This window comes from Pezoporus flaviventris, unplaced genomic scaffold, assembly GCF_033815535.1.
Source record: "Pezoporus flaviventris isolate CSIRO_AGI_PZ_B2104156 unplaced genomic scaffold, CSIRO_AGI_Pfla_v1 ptg000006l, whole genome shotgun sequence".
Classification (NCBI taxonomy): Eukaryota; Metazoa; Chordata; class Aves; order Psittaciformes; family Psittacidae; genus Pezoporus; species Pezoporus flaviventris.
The window spans coordinates 16,147,128-16,164,304 of NW_026892554.1; the positions used below are offsets into that span (position 1 = coordinate 16,147,128).

Here is a 17,177-nt window from a genome sequence, read left to right on the forward strand (position 1 = left end):
CGCGACGGCAGCAGAGAGCGACTCAGCGACACACCGCCGTCAGCTGCAGTACCGAATTCCAGCCACGTGACGGCAGCAGAGAGCGGCGCCCAGCGATACGCTGAGCGGCAACCCTGCAGTACTTAATTCTGGCCACGCGATGGCAGCAGAGAACAGCGCTCAGCGACAAACCGTTCCCTCTGCAATACCGAATTGTGGCCACGCGATGGCAGCAGAGAACAGCGCTCAGCGACAAACCGTTCCCTCTGCAATACCGAATTGTGGCCACGCGATGGCGGCAGAGAGCGGCTCTCCAGCTGACTCCCCCCCTTTGCAGTACCGAATTCTGGCCACATGACGGCAGCACTCATTCTGTAGTTGGAGAGGCTGTGGGGTGAGCAACGGCCGCTCCTCAGCCCAGTTTACACCTTTCAGGGCCATCAGCTACCGGACGGTAACTCTGAAACGGAGCAAAACGAAACAAACATCTCACTGCTCTGCAGAAAAAACCTGGGTTCAAACCCTTCACGGCAGCAGTGGGAACGTGTGCATCACAACAGTATTTATGTTTGTCCTTCTGGAGACATTTAGTTGCTTTGATTCGTGGGAATTAACACCATTAACGCCTTAAAATCCTCTGCTCCGTTCACCTGGTGCTGTGACTGTCCCTTACACCTTCCTTCCGGCGTCAAGGAAGAAAGTTATGGTCATGCATGTGACTGGTTAATTTGCATAAATCACTGATTCTTTTCTTTTGCTAACCTGTTAATTATCCCCTGTATTGTCTGTGTTGGTTGAATAGATTGCTGTGACTGTAAAGACAAATCACATTAAGGAATGTTAGAAGACTAGAGGTATGTCAGCAGATTAGAGAAAGGCAGAGAATCATGCAGGCTAGGCAAGCAAAAAGGAAAGGAAGGTGAAAATGTAAATGTCAGTGGAGATACATCTGTGCTGCTGGAAAATGCCAGACTGGAGAAGAAGGAATGAATTAAAATAGTATACAAGTATCTGCAGGCTTCTGCTTCCAATGTAGTCCTGCCGACTGTCTGGATCCAGAGGATAAAGTGGCAGGGACTTGGGTGTCATGAGAAGATTGCTTTTACTCTAGGTCTTTTAATCTCCAAAGGTGGAGGAGTTTAAGACAGATACATTTCAAAACTGCAAGTACATGGCAGCTGCGTTAAATGAGGGTAGGTGGATAATTCTGTAAAGCAAGTTGGTCTGTCTTAGAAATCACAGCTGAAGCCCTGTGTTAAGGAGGAAGGCTTGTGGCAAACAGATCTGTGATAGTATTTAAGAAAGTCTGTATTACAGTCTAACCCTTAGATTATTGCCAAGGTGAATGAGTGATTTGCCAGTAATTACCAGCTGGAGAAGTACAAGGTTGCCTGAGGCTGTTCCAGTTTACACATGCAGGTTTTCCACAAATGTGACAGAACTGTGTGATTTTCCCCAGTTCCTTCTTCAGGCACTGGTTTGGGGGTTTGTTTTTTTGTTTGGTTGGGTTTGGTGTTGCATGTTAGCAAAGGGTTTTACACCTGGCGAAACTGCTGTAGTGTATGTCTAATCATGTATGGTCAGTCATTACATAAAGTACTAACTATGACTTCTGATGAATTTGAATGTTTCTGATTTATACAGGTAGATGTAAACCAGGTGTCCCATATGAATTATCATTTCATCTAAGAACCAAAGTTATTTTAATAATCTGTAACTCCAGCTCACCTGTGTCTCTGTGCTGAACAGTCTTTCTGATTACTTCAACTATCCAAACTAGAAAAAGCTGTGTTCATTGAGTGTGGGCTTTAACTAAACTGGCATGAGCAGCTTGCCTGGCCTTTAACTTATTCAGATTATCCACCGTATGCTGCTGAATAAAACTGGAATGTCTCAGGCACCAGACTTTAAATTCTGGTTCTCCAAGAATGATCCTTTTGCCCTGCATTTAAAGCTTTACTCATCTACAGTTAACAAGTGGAAAGACTGTGTATTTAATAAGCTACTTTGTATCTACCCAGCTAAATAAGTGTATCTACCCAGGTAAATAAGGGTGTATTTCTCGTCTTTAAATTTCTGTACTATGCTTTTTGGTTAATTTGGAAATGAAGCACCAGAGTTATTGCTGCTTTATTTTTTGCCAGGTCCCCTTTACCAAATAGTTCTGATGACTCTTAACAGAAAAGCTTGTATAAAAGGAGAAAACAATAAAGACCAGACCTGGGAAGTTTTCCCTAATGTTTTTATGGTTTTTACCTTGTAGCAATTGGAAATGTGTTATTTCCCTTTCTCTCCTTTATCTTTTCAATATTGTGTATGTATTTAAGAAGAATAGGTAAATACCCACCAGGGGATTAATTTCTGCTTCTGTGTCCTTTACAAGAAGGTCCACAATCTCAGCAAGATACTTTGGGATTCTACAATTTAAATCACCACTTAATAAAAATAATAGTGCCTTGACAGTTTTGTTTTTTCAATCATAATAAGAATTTCTGAGCTGTTTTTCTCGGCCAACTAAGTCTTTGACTTCTGTTACATAAAAATTTTTTTCAGTGAAGGATAAAAACCAATTTGCAGATGCTTAAAATAATTCTTTAGCTAAGTCTCTAAAATCCACATGTAATTTTTAATGAAGTACTGACATTGTGCACTATTGAAAGTGGTCGCTTTATCTGGGACTTAATTTCTTACCATAGAAAATAATCCAATAGACTCCGGCAGTGTGAAATCCAGTCATTTTAAAAGATGGTATGAAGCACGTACTTCTGCCATGTGTTTTACTCTTGGTGACGGAATGAGGTAAGCAATCTGATCACTACTAGCAGTTCTATATATACCGAGGTGCTGCACATTTTGAAATTTTATAGGAGACAAGTGGTATGGTTTAATGCACCAAACTTCTGTCCAAAGTTTCATGTATATCGGATATTTGTTTCTCCATGTTTAAATTTCTCAGACCAAACTCCCAAATGAAAAATAGTTTTGCCAACTTCTACTAATGCTTGAAAAGAAAATACCAGGTGGTACTTAATTTTATGTAATTTCTTTTTATTTTTGCACAATGATTACATTTTCTACCAGGCCAGGGATGGGGACCTGGGAAAGAAATCTCTCTCACTTAAGAAGGAAAATAAATCTGACTTCTAGGTTGCCTTTTGTAAAAGCCACAGCACAATGTGCTTTTCAGATTCAAGACACGTACACAATTTCAACTTTTAAGCAGTAGTAAAATGCAGTGCAATTATCTTGATTTCAGTGCTGTCTTTAGCACTCCAGGACATTCATCAGGGCAGCCAATCACACAGAGGAAGTAATTCCAAGGTACGTATTTCTGAAGAATAGACCCAGACTATATTCAGCTTGAAGCTAGGAAATAGAGGCTTCTTTCATTTTTATCTGCAAAGCTTTCCAGTTTAAAACCCCTTTGTCTTACATATTGAAATAAATCCTATGGTTTTATGTATGCTCAAATTATGTTGCTAAAGGATGCTGGTTTTGTAAAACCAACTTTGATAATCCTCTGTATAAAGCCATGAGAAAACAGAACAATAACAATGGGTATAAAGTAATGGCAGTTACTTCCCTTTATTGTCTCCTTCCGTGGTTAGGGTAACAGACCAGTACATAGGTAAAAGATGGTGCGTTCAGGAATCCACATGTAATGACAAGTCCCTAAACAGACAAGTCAGAGAATTGTTCCTCTGTTGCACGATCACCCCACCAAAGGCAGCGTTCTGCAGCCTACAAATGCAGGTGTGACAGTTCTTATTTCTGTTACCTCTTGGAAACACTTTGAGCATTGGTTTATTACAGGGCTCTTGATGATTTTGAGGTAGATGCTCATGATTTTAATACATCCTTTAAAAAAACTTTTGGGAATAGGCACTTGTGTTTCAAGCACAGACAGAGCTTAGTCAACTTCTGCTGAGCTTTTCGTATTTTTTATATTTTATATTCTTTTACTGTTTTTATTCATAACATTTTTGTACACAGAATCAGCGTGGTTTGTGAATTCTTCAGTCATTCACTTCCACAAAAAAATGCTGCAAAAGATGGAACTGACAGTGACACTGTACGCAGGATTTGCAAAGTGAAAATTTGCCTGTAAAAACGCAATGGATGCTTTTGTTAGTATAAGGGGGGGATTATTCTTAGCTACAGGTCTATCAGAGACAGTTGTCCTGTTTTAAAGAAAAATGTTGAGTCATCAGAAAGCAAATAACAACAGCAGTGCCACTATAAGGGTTAAACAAGTCTACAGGCTTAACCCTACAATCCTTGCTTATTCTGGTGGGCAGTGGCATATGTTGTTTTGTCTTTGACACATTTTAGTATCTGCTAGCAGGATTTATATTTTTTTACTTTCAAATTATAAAGCTGGTAAAGCAGGGTACTTCCTGCAAGATGTGATTACAATTGAATGTTGAAGATAGGTAAAGCAGTCATTATTATTTGCTGTCTTGCCCTCTTTTTTTCTTCCTGCACAACTTTTCAGAAGATTAATTTAAGGAAGATTGACTGCTGAGTGGAAAGAAATGCAAACTTAATTTTTAATTCACTGGAATGCCAGCTTCTGTTGCATATGAAATAGAATGTTGTTATATGGTGAATGTTATATGAATTTTTATATGCTGCATGTTGTTGAATATTGTTCTAAGTCTGATGAGGAACAGCTGTGGAAACTAGGGTTGTTTAGTCTGGAGAAGAGAAGGCTCGGGGGGGTACCTTACCATTCTCTACAAATATCTGACCAAGAGGATGGAGCCAGGAGGTTGCTGGTCTCCCCTCTCAAGGAATAAGGGATACCACAAGAGGTAACTGCCTCAAGCTGCACCAGGGGAGGTTTAGACTGGATATTAGGAAAAAATTCTGCCCTGAAAGGGTGGTCAGGCATTGGAACAGGCTGCCCAGGGCAGTGGTGGAATCACCATCCCTGCAAGTGTTCAGAAACCATGTAGGCGAGTCCCTTAGTAACATGGTTTAGTGGTGGACTTGGCAGTTCTGGGGCAACAGTTGGACTTCATGACCTTAAAGGACTTTTCCAACCAAGTTGGTTCTATGATTCTATGCTTAAAAGTTAGTGAGAATTTGTTGTTCTTCTGTTCTGCCACTGATACAGACTTCCTATTTAGATGTTTGTACCCATAAACCAATTTCATTACTTCTGTAAAAATGGTGTAGGTTGTGTAAGTTGAAATGCCTAAGAAGCTATTTTCAGTATGGGGACAAAGATGTATGAAATTCACTAAAGTTGAAAGTGGGGTAGAATAATCTACCAGTACAGTTTCTAGTATGAAGCATGAAGCAGCTTTCTGAACTGGTTGGGAGCTAGTCAAGACTGACAGTAATGAGGCAATTACCATAGAAGTGGGATCATTATCATGTTGGCTTTGGAGTGTAGATGTTTTTTAATAGGCTAATAGTAAGGTCCTATATATAGTGCTCTTCTGGTTGCCTTTAGGAAATGATCAAATTATTTGTTAAAAATTAGCATATTATAGTGTTCAAATATAAACATGGTCACTACAAAGCTTTCGTTAGCACAGTTCCAGCAGAAATTTCAGTTTGCATCCCATCAATGATACAGCATTGAGAAATACCAATGAAATCTATTCAGCAAAATAATTTCATTTAAAGTTAGGGACAGTAATACTCCCCAAATTGCTCTTAGTTCATTCTCAACCAAATCCAGCAAGCCAGAGACTACAGAGAGGACTAAGTGTATCCAGAACTCATTCAGCTCAATTTACACCCGAATGATCTGGATAATTGGAGTAAAAGAGATGTGATCTCAACTCTTGCAGATTCCTGCTGGAAGCCAAAATATTTATTTTTTTTTTTTTCCTGTTAGCCTTATTTTGTTGTATTGGAAGCAATGTATGCATTGATTACGTGGCAGCTTACCCATGTCAGGTTGACAGCCACCTAACGAGTGTGTGGATTTGCAGTGCCAGATCCTCCTCTGGACTGCCTGCAAATATGGGTTTTGGTTTTTGTGCCAGTTAGAAAGTCCTTGGAAATGAAAGTAAATTGCTTTATACTTAATGTATCAGCAAAGGGAGTTAGTGGGGTGTAAATTCACACCCTCGTATAATGTATCCTAACTTCTCCAGGCCCTAGGATCATTTTACTCTTGAATGAGACCACCTAGATAGAAACATTATGAAGAATAAACACATTTAAACTTCCAATTGTCCTGCTGTTGCAGGACAATTAAGCATTTCTGGCTGGTTGGGGAATAAGCTGCATAATCATGAGGACTGTAGAGGTTCAGTTTGGTTCTGGGTTTTGTTTCCTTTTGCTATCCCCCTTCACTCTGTTTGGCAGAATATTGTAACACAGACTCTTCCTTGACTCTGAAAGGTATCTTTTGAAGTAGTGTTTCCAAAGTTGGATAGCAAACAGCAATACTTGATTTAAAAAGCAAACAAAAACCCCACAAAACATGGAAGTTATTTTGTGTGAACTAGTATGAACAAAAATTCAGTGTGATCTATTACCATACATCCCCACCTGCCTTCCTCTAGCTGTTCCACCTGGGCTTTCAGATGGGATGTGCCAGCAATGAATTCAGGAGTATCAGCTGAGGCAGAGTAGTGGGCCAGGGGTGTGTGTGGTGGTGGTTTTTGACTGACTCACATTGTGTTCATGCTTAGTCTGAGGAACTAAGGCATTGTAAACTGACTCTCCTTTTGACTACATGTAGTATTAATTTAGTACTATTCTAAATTAAGACTAATTAAGACTATTCTGAATTAAGACAGCAAAACAGCTGTCTCCTCAGTGTAGAGTTTTGTTGTCATGTGCTTTTTGAATCTGTTTAAAATACTACTTGCACATGTGCTGGAGCAGTATTTTAGCCATGTTGGGGTGACAGCACTATTGTCTGCTATTCTAACCTCTTTTGCAGAACAGCCAGCTATTCAAGTTAAAAATGGAAAGCTGCCTTTTTTTTGTTTGTTTGGGGGCTTTTTGACACTTTCCTGTCAAGGCACAGTTCCTCACTACCACCTCCCTAGGAAACAAACTCTTTTAGGCAAAAAAGGAGTTCTTGAAAGAAAAAGGATAGGACCTCATGAATGAAGATTTAAGCTTGGTTTACAGGTGGTGTTGAGATTTATCTCTTGTGCGAATACTGCACTATTACAGGTATGTAGGCTACACCTATCAATTTCTGTATAAAAAAAAATACATTGCTACAGCCAAGCATGGCACTACAAACACATTAAACCCCTGAATCGTTTCACTGCCAAAACTATACTGCTGTATAGTGAGACAATGTTCTTGGTTTAGGATTCTCCCTATTATATGTAGGCCTAGGTGTCTGCAGGCAGTAGGTTACCACTGTGATTTCCCTTCTGCAGAAAACCGGCTTTGAAATGTGCTTCAGGTGTTAAGGGTTACCTTACTGTTAACATGAGGGTTACAGTGTTATCATGAGCAGCAGCAGCAGCAGCAGGGCAGAGGCTTGTTCAGGTACCTTTGATACTTCTGCTAAGGCTTGGTTGTGGTTCGCTGCGGGGGAAAGGAGGGAGGAAAATAAAGTTAAAATGACGCTAAGAACTGTGCCATTTGCACAGCACTAACGAACACACCTGGTGTCCCCGCCGCACCAAGCCCCGGTGCGGGTGGCTTTCCCCTCGGTGCGGGCATCGGGTCCTGTCGCTTTCTCCCGCCCAGCACGACTCGCCCCGGGAGCTGCCGGCCTGGGCCCCTCTCTTCGCACACGACGCTCCCCTCACAGAGCCGGCGGCCGCTGCTGCTCCTCCTGCTGCCGCTTCTGCCCGCCATTGGCCGTAAACAACCCTTCCCCTTCCCGCCTCTCTGACACCCCTGCTCGGCAGGGACTGGAGCCGCAGCGGAGCGGAGTGCGGGGCTCCAGCTCTCTCCGTGCCTGCGCCCAGCTACAGGCGCCGGTCCGGGGGCCGCCCCCGCCTGAGGGCGAGCCGCGCCCGCGCGCTGCGCGCCGTAGCCCTGCAGCCTTATCCCCCCTCCCTCCCGCGCCCGCAGCGGTGAGAGGCGACGGTGGCGGCTGCCCTTCTCCCGCCCCGCGGTGCCCTCCGGCAGGGCTGATCGTCCTCCATGCGCCGCGGCTGCCCGCCGCCCTGCAGCGCCCTCCCCGCCGGGCGCGGGGGGCAGGAGGAGGCGGTGCCGCCCGGCCGCGCCGTGAGGGGCCCGGCGGAGGATGCCGGTGGGCGGCGGCGGTGGGGCGGTGCGGCCCCCCGGCGGGGCGCGTTCCCTCAGCCCCACCGCGCTGTCCCGCAGCTTGTCTCGCTTGCGCGAGCACCGCGCCCGCTCGCGGGCCATGCTGGCCTTGGGGGTCACGCAGATGGTGCTCGGCTGCCTCATCGTGGCTGTCAGCTTCGCCGCCCTGGCGCTCACCACCTCGGCCCGCGTCCGCCACTCCTGCCCCTTCTGGGCCGGCTTCTCGGTGAGTCGGGGGGCTCGAGGGAAGGGGGGGGGGGGGGGGCGGGCGGGCGGAGGGCAGCCGCGACGCGGAGCTGTCAGCAGCGCCTCAGGGCTGCGAGTCCGCACCTGCAGGTGGGACACGGGCAGCAGCGCTGTCGGGCCTCGTTCCTCGTCACCTGCGCGGTCTAGAGGCGCGGGGCCGGAGCGCCAGGCGGCTTACCCGCTCCTCGGCGTGTGGGCGCGGGGCCACCCGGCTGCAAGGCCGTCAGGTGAGAGGTGCGCGGTCGTGTGCGCCGTGTGCGCTGCGGTTCCTCCGCGCCGGGCGGTCTCTGAGCCCGGCAGCTGTGAGCCCGTGCCGCGGTGCCTCTGGAAGCCTTAGCCAGCGCGGTTTGGGGTTTTATCAACAGCGTCGGATCAAAGTTGGGGTAACAAATAACCTTTGGCGTTGACTCAGTGGTTGTCATCAGTTTCACTGGTTGCTGCTGCTGCCCCTGGCGTTTTGTGTATGGGTTCAGATTTAGGTGCTGCCTCAGACTTGACCCTAAGATACGGTGGTTTTTCAAGGTCTTAGTGTGAGATCGTGCTTGGATGGGAATTCTGACATGAGGTATGTCGTGCTGAAGGGGGTAATAAAGTAAGATGAGCACGGCAGGAACAGGTTTTAAGGTACACAACATGGAAGACTCCTCTGCTGAGGAGGGGAATGCGAGTGCACCAGGAGAGCTGGAAAAGCCTGTGGCTTTGGGGTACCTAAAAGGCCTGCCATGAGAGAGGCAGGGATGAGCTCCTTGTGGGAGGCTGTTGGTCCCCTAGAACTGGGTATCTGAGGGAAGTAGCTCGTTTGTTCTGAACGAAAATGCCCAAATCTGGGTGCTCGTCGCTCCTTTGTGTTCCTCTTGTTGACTTTCCATTGTTTCCTGGCAGCATAATTAAAAAAAAAAAAAAGTTCCTCTTTACTCAGGTGGCCTCACTTGATGCTGATTATGAGTGTTTGCATGTGTGTATGGGTACACATGCGGATGCATTAGTGCAAGGGTGGCTCATCGACCTTTTTCTGATAAGCAGTGAACTGGGACTTCACAGTGATAAATAATTAGACATTTCTGAAGGCAGTAGTAGTAAACTGCATTATTGGTGAGGATTTGCTCAATTTAATGTATTATTGGTTTCAGGTATACCTTTTCAGGTCCTTTAGTGGAATGGAGAATTTTCAGTTTTAAAAGTGCTTGGTAGAAGCCAGAACTATTAGATAAATTATTTGGGTTTTTCAGTCCTGGTCATGTGGCAAATATGGTATAATTTTAAAAAATAACTGTTTAATATGCTCTTAATATTTTTCTCTTTTTTTTTTTTAGTTATTTGCATTGCAAGAGTAATTTGGGCTAATTATTTAGGTGTTTTTCTTGATTTCATGAAGACTTTTTTTTTGGTAATCTAAGAGTCTTCAATTTCTACTATCAGCCTTGGTATTGCAATAACTGTTCTTTTGAGTTTGAACTTCTGCAAGCTAATATGTAACTATTCATTGTGATGAGGTGCAAATTTTAAATAAAGAATCTGATTAATGTGCTACTGAACACAGATTCAGCACACTTGGTTTCTTATCTTGACAGACCAAGCAGGAATGTACACAACTGAGTGTGTATTCCAGTGAGCACAATTTTTTCAGTAATTCTTGTTTTTCCCAGCTCCTGTAATCTTTGTGGAACGTGATTTTTGGGAGCATGTTACCAGCATGCTCTAAGATACGCTGTTTTTCTCATTGTGGACGCCTTCTGTGCAACATACCCTATAAAAGAGTACGTTTTCCAGTTAGATTTCATGAATGTTACTTGCTCATTATAAAGAAGAAAGCCATGATTCCAGCCTGTGGTGTGACTTGGTAGAAGGCACAGGGAGAGTATTGCAGACTGTTGACTGGAAGGCCTTATTATCCCGTGTTAGCAGCATGAAGCAGGTATATGTTGCTTCCTAATTAAGAGTTTACTTTTTGAAAAAATTCTGCCCTGTACATGACCTATTGGGGCATAAGAATAACCATGCTTTCCTCCTAATCTCCTTAGGTCTGAGTCTCAAGAAATAAGGTAAAAATAGAGCAGTGTTCAAGTATGGTGAGCCCCAAAGAACTTTTTGAGGCCAAGTTAGTTGCTTACACGGTCTTTTCTAAAAGCCTTTTGAGGTATTTGGTGAGAAAAAAACCCTAGGTATAACCATCGCTCACAGCTAAAGAATATTTCTGTGGAAGAGTGAACATTTTTAATTTGCTTCTGAAAGGTACAATTAAATAAATAACTAAAGGCAAGTTAAGTGACACGAAAGAAAAATAATGGAAGTATCCTTTCTCTCTTAGTGTCAAAATCAGGCATCAATATTGACTTCAGACTACTTTTAACTGAGTTGATTTATGGTCACGTAGCAATTCTGAACCTTTTTGTGTGTGTGTGTGCGTGAGTGATACACTGTAATTTTACTCATTAGAAATGCACTTCCTAAAAAAGAGTGATCTTGCCATTGGCACTTTTTTAGCTTATTTTTTTGACAGCAACCGCTCTGTCAATGTACATGAAGGCTGCAAAAATTTGCTAAGTGTCATTTAAATGTTTCTGAAAATAATTTCCCAACACTTGTAACATTCTAACTGATTAAAAAAAAAAACCGACAAGAAACAGCCCAGGCTGCATATTACACTCCTCACAGAAAATTCTCTAATCAGATGCAAGGAAAGGTTCTGATTTCTTGTTTTCTTTTTTGAAATCAAATCAATTGACTGTACCAGTGAGAGCTTATTTAGAGAACAAAGCAGCATAATTTCCATAAAACTTTAAAGAATTCAAAGCTTATTTAAGTATCATCCCATAAATGAAAGCATTTTGCTTAATCTTACTTTTTATAGCATCGTATTAGGAAGAGAAAAAAAATACTTTCACGTATTTGTGTAGCATTCTCAGAGCACACAAACTTGATTCATGGGGGATAAAATGAAACTAAAAGATGTGCTTTAAGAGCATGGAAAATTAAATCTGACTGCTAGTAGGTATTAAAGGACCAGACTAGAGCCCATCTCAAGTAGTTACCCATCGAATATGTATATAGTGTGAATACCCTCTTAAGAATCAGTTCTTTTGCCAGTAGATTTGCTCCTGTTCCATTTACTCTTTGCTAATTCAGAAACTGTAAGGCCAATCTGAAAACTCCTCTATTGTGCAGAGAATGTGAATTCTTAGAGATTAGGGGGAGAACAGCCCAATGTATGGGTGACTGACTTGCTTTATAGCATTATTTTAGGAGGTGAGGAGAAAATCTCTGCTATGATACGCTCTTTGCTCATTACCCTCTAAAAGCTTTTTTTGTTTGTATTTTAGGACTGTTGGGCAGCTCCATTGCAGACAGAATAACATTTTGCCACTAGTTATTTTCACTAGGCAGAATTTTACCCCATACTGGTTACACTGACGTAAGTCATTTGATGCAGGTCAGCACAGTGAAATAGCCAATTCTGAGTACCAAATGTCAGTGCTCTGTGTGTGTTACTTTTGAGTGTCTCAAGTATTTTGAGTATTTTCAAGCTAAGTTGCAGTAAATGAGAAATACTCTGAATTACTGCGGCATCACTTAAGGTGAGACTTTTTTTTTAGATAGATTGTGATAAAAAGGGAATAATTTACAATATTCTAATAAGCATAGACTTGCTTTTTACTGCTGTGGTATCCAGATAAAAAAGAGAAAATATAAGCATTATGAAAAATAAGTATTTTTTGCTTGGAGGAGATAAACTGAATGTAACTTTTGTATTTCTGATGTTTGCAACAGCTTGATTTAAACATGGATTGTTGAAATAGCATTATATGTTGAGATCTGTGTGTCTAATTTATGAAGCAGGAGCTGCTAACTTTGCAAACTTGCTTTTCATTTTGAATACGAACTTTCTTCCTTGTTAGATGCCATCATCATAATTTATGTTATGCACAGTAAGCAAATAATGTCCTCATTGGTAACAATACAGCTTTGTTACTCCTGTCACATATAAAGAGTCCATCTCAGCAGAATTATTTTCATCTGATGGGTATAATATACTTATGAGGTTGTTTTTGCTGCTGCTTCTAGCAGAAAAGAGCATGGCTTAATCTGAAGATTTTAGATCAGCCTTCAGTGCTAGGAGAGATGAAAAGAGGTGTTTTTAAACTAACACATTTAATCCAGAGGCACTGACAGATAATAAACATGTAGCTTTAATGTCACTTACATTCACTTTTCAGAGAGGAAACTTGTTTTCATTTAGGTGGAACTTGTGAATGCAGCTATTAAGATGCATGGAAGATTTTTGGCATGCTACAGAAAGTAAGACTACTCTTTTTAGTAAAAAAAAAACCCAACAACAAAAACACAAAAATGAATTGAAAGGTTCAGAGTCAGGAGCCAGTGGACAACTTAATTTATTAATCATAAACACAAATAATTATCTCACTACTATGTATTCTAGTGATTGTAGTTCTAGTAGAAAAGTTAAACCAAACAGTATGCTTTTGTTATAGCAGTGACAGCATTTGTTGATCAATCGTGCCAAAAAGGGAGGTTTTCATTTTCTGACTATGTGAAGAATCATCAAGAACTTTCTAAGACACACTCCTTAAAATAGTGCTGTGAGCATGTGCCTAGCATACTGACTGGAATGTTACTTTGAAAATAATATTGGTAGAAGGTGGGTTTGTGTTGTATATTGAAAGTAGCTGTGGTTCAAACAAATTTTATCTTTCCAGAGACTAAATCCAAAACATTTTGAAGTGTGGTGAAAAATCAGACTAAAAAAGAGAAATGCTGCAGGATTTCTGTACAGCTAGAAGTGTAGTGTTCATGGATTGTGAGGGGTGAAGGAGGCAAAGGCTTGAGTCCTGTGTTTGTTTTGGTGTGAAAGGAGCTCAATCTGTTTTACATGTCCCAGATGATCTGGACTATCAAGCTACTGTCTTTACATTTTACCCCTTAAATGGAAATTTTCCTGGGTGGGAAGAGACCACTTACGCAGTTTTGTTGTTCACCATCTTAAAGTAAAAAATATATTTGGAAAACTCCTAATAAAAGCATGGGATCTCCACATGAAGAGTAGTTCTCTTGATGGCTTACACAGTCATGTTTGCAGCTGAAATGTGCATGTTTTGGTTTTGAAAGTCTATTGTATCTATTGCAAATGGTAATAATCAAGAAGTGTATTGATCGACCTCTCTCTTCAACCAAATGGATGCCTTTGCACTCCTTTCTGCCTTTACAGTTGCTTTCTGAAATGTTAATTTAAGTTGTATAAGGTTTGAATATTTGGTTTGCAGTAGTTTTAAACGGAATAAAATGTCATGTGAAATACATTCTCATTACAACTGAAGAGCAAAAGGGGCTATCAAAAAAGAGTTTTTCTCAGAGTCTGGGTTATAAGAGATACTTGAAAAAAGTTGACTAAAGGAATAGAGGTTTATTTAAATACACCTGAGTCGTATAAGTAATTTTCATGCTTAAGGTAACATATTAAAGCAAGAACAAAGCAAGGCACAAAAAAGGGGCGGGGGGGGAGAAGGAAGAAAGACAAAAACCAAACCATGTAAAATAACAAGCTCATGCCCTTGAGTCCATATTATCACCTGTAGGAATCTCTTACAGCTGAATCACATGATATCTCTGATGTGTTTACCACAGAACTGGTTGCATGGTGCAGAGAGAGAATAGTGAGGACAAGACTGGAAGACAGGAGAGATGGGGTGGCAGGTGTGCGTTTTTCCTCGGTAATACTGAACAGCATGGGCAAAATGGTAACAATTATTCCATGTTGTGTTTTGTGCATGAAAGTAGGAGTTGTATCAGCAATGGCTGTCCTTTCAGAAGGACATCAGTAATGTTGCTATGGTAGGTAGGAGTCAGATTTAATACATAAGCTTATATCCTTTGTATACTCAGTTCTTTATGTTTGTTCTGGTAGAAGGGGAGACTGTAGCCTTTTTGAAGAGTTCTTGAAAGATGTATCTCTTGCCCTATTTAGCTTGTGTAACAAGCATTGTTCTGGGCCTACATAGTTTAGAAAGTCTTCTAAGAATTACTTCCTTTCCTCCCCTTAAAATTTTCCCTTCCTCCCTCATGAAATCAGATCATAGATTTGAAATAAAGCTTCACCGTCCGACTGTACTTTTTCATGAGCCTGTGAAACATCATTCCAGTAAAACATTAGTATCTGTTTCTGAAGTTCATGTTTATTCAGTAAATGTCTTCTTACCTAGCAAATATAAGTAGTCAATGCAGCTTTTCCTTTGAGCTTTTAAAAAACTTGCAGTGTGATTTGACAGAGAAATGTCTGATGGTACATAACATTTGCCCTTTGAGTGGAAGTGAACCATTATTGTAAAAGCAATAATGATAGTACAGACAATAAAAGGTTCTTACGTGTAATAAGTATAACCAACATCAGAATGGCATTTTGCTGTCCGCCAGAGACCGTGTAGTCATCTTCCTTAATACAGACCATGTGCTTATCTTCCTTAACCTAACTTACTGTGAATCAAATGTCAGAAAGCCTGAATATCAAACCAGCTATTAGGAAAAGTTACCCCAGTAACAATACTTGTCAGTTCTGGATGAGGACTGTCTGAAATGTTCAGTCGTATCCTTCATTGTTTTGTGAATATGAAGTGATTAGAAGAAAGGTAGAAGGAAGCAAAACCATTTTTTATTTCTGACTTTGAACCTTTCTCTGAAGCCGTACACTTTTTTTGTAGAACAATAATTCATCGCTAGACAAACTGTAGATGTCCTTCTGCTTGTCAGTTCCTTCTTGCGTCCTGACAGTTTAAAACTTGTGCTACAGGACAGATTATTTGGGGTTAACTTGAGGTTTTGTCTGGATCAGCTGTTTTGGTTCCAAAACTATACAAGTAATTTTCTTGCATTGTCTAATATTTTGAAAAAGCAGAGAAGATAAGAATGGGCAGAGAGGAGTCAGTCTGAGAGTCACAGCTACTTCTCAATCTTGAATGTTTCTGGAACAATTTTTAAATTTTTTGGTATTCTGAAAATTCTTCCCTTCATCCATGACAAATAGAATGCTGTAGTAAAATGTAGTAATGAGCTGTAGCCAAAGTTCTTGGGAACAAGCTCATTTATAAATTAGAGCAAGATTTTAAGCAATTTTCCCCGATACAGAAAGGTCTAAGAATACTTCTGGCGTTTTTCAGTATGTTAAATGTATGACATCAAAGATGTTAAACCAGTAAATCTTTACTTCTTTTGCATGCAGTATAAGTGCTTCAAGATCAAGTATTTCAGACAGCTAATTTAGGCAGTTATTGATGTAATTCTCATGTAGAGTTTAAGAAGGTAAACTGGGACAATAGTAAGAGTATATTTTTGCAAAAAGATTTTGGGTAAAGCATCATAGGATACAGCACTGAAACTGCATCCTGTTTCAATTATTTGGACAGTAAGTTAAATCTTTGTTCAAGGAGTCATCTGATGAAAGCAGGCAAAAATACAAGTAACATTTAGCAAGTCACCTGTTGCTGCAGAAGCGAGTCTTGTAGTCTTACCCATTAGACGGTAGATGTTCAACCATGCATCTGTTTCCTTTGTTATTATTTAAGAGTGAACAAGGGATAGGTTCTGTGTTTGAGTTATATTAAGGCCTACCTTATAGGCAGGATGAAACAAAGCAGATGGATGTGAAGTTCTGACTAAAAGCATAGAACATTGGAAATGCTAAAGGTAAACAGGATGTAAAAAGCTTATACTTAAAAATAATATGATGCTTTGTGAAGTGTTCTGTTTTGTGAAAGCAGAAAATTCAACAATCTCTGTAATTACATTTGTTATTTGTCCACGAGGAGCCTGCAGGTTAACAATAATGCATAGTGATTTTATTAATCAGTAAGCTCTTGTGGAAGTGAGAGGCTTGATGGTATAAACACATACAGTGATACTTTGGATGAAGTAAAAATTCCTTTTTGAGGAGATCAGTCTGAAGAAGATACGTGATTTTATAATTTTACAAACACAGATTTGCAAAAAAGGATTCCATTCTTTGCCAATTAAATTACCAAGTAATGGGCTGAAAGGATGGGCTTATATATTAGAAAAGGTGGGGACTCTAACATGAAAAAATACACCTCATGTAGCTATTTTAGAATGTAAAGTTATAGTCGGGTGAAGTGTGGTTTACCGGATTTCTCAGAAGCAAGCACTGACTTTTTGTCAGCTTCAGCGTCAGGTAATAAAATGTATTTTTAGTATAAAATTAGTGGATTTCTATGTTAAAGAATGCTTTTATCTTTATCTTGGAGAAATGCTTGTTCCCCCAGCTGCCATTTGAAATGCCTGTGGAGTGGAAAGATGAGGATAAGCAAATAGTGTGTTCTCAGACAGGATTCACACCTCTTCAATCCCAAAAGTACTTTCTTAAGAAATGTGCTATCTGTTCCTGCTGTATTTCAACATCTGACAAGTGATATGTTATTTTAGTAAGCTATAAATATGCTGTACCATTGGATAGCAAGGTTCTCTAAACATGCTGAGAGAATTGTGATAATCATAGTAATGATGAGTTCTTGCCCTTCTTTGCCTGAAGAATTAAAATTTTTCTAGCCTAACCTGCCCGTATCTTTAAAAAGCCCTGTAACATATTGCAGAGACAGTCAGCATAGCTGTTTCACTAACCCTGAGATATGTAGCAAGGCTTTAGGGAATGTATTAATAGATAATGGCAGGAATATTATTTTGAAATTTAGGATTATAATAATAGCATTAGTAGATGTATAGCTTCA

At 40.8% G+C, this 17,177-nt stretch overlaps 1 protein-coding gene across 2 annotated transcripts in view; it reads left to right on the forward strand.

The window, feature by feature from the left end:
• The first annotated feature begins 8,093 nt into the window (after window positions 1-8,093).
• ENTREP2 (endosomal transmembrane epsin interactor 2) overlaps window positions 8,094-17,177 on the forward strand; it is a 109,377-nt gene continuing 100,293 nt past the window's right edge. The window contains exon 1 of one of the 2 annotated variants that reach the window (XM_061447117.1): window positions 8,094-8,410. In XM_061447117.1, the coding sequence (XP_061303101.1) occupies window positions 8,165-8,410 (246 nt within the window). In that variant the 5' untranslated portion in view covers window positions 8,094-8,164. The remainder of the gene's footprint in view (window positions 8,411-17,177) is intronic. The other variant, XM_061447118.1, reaches the window with a different exon arrangement.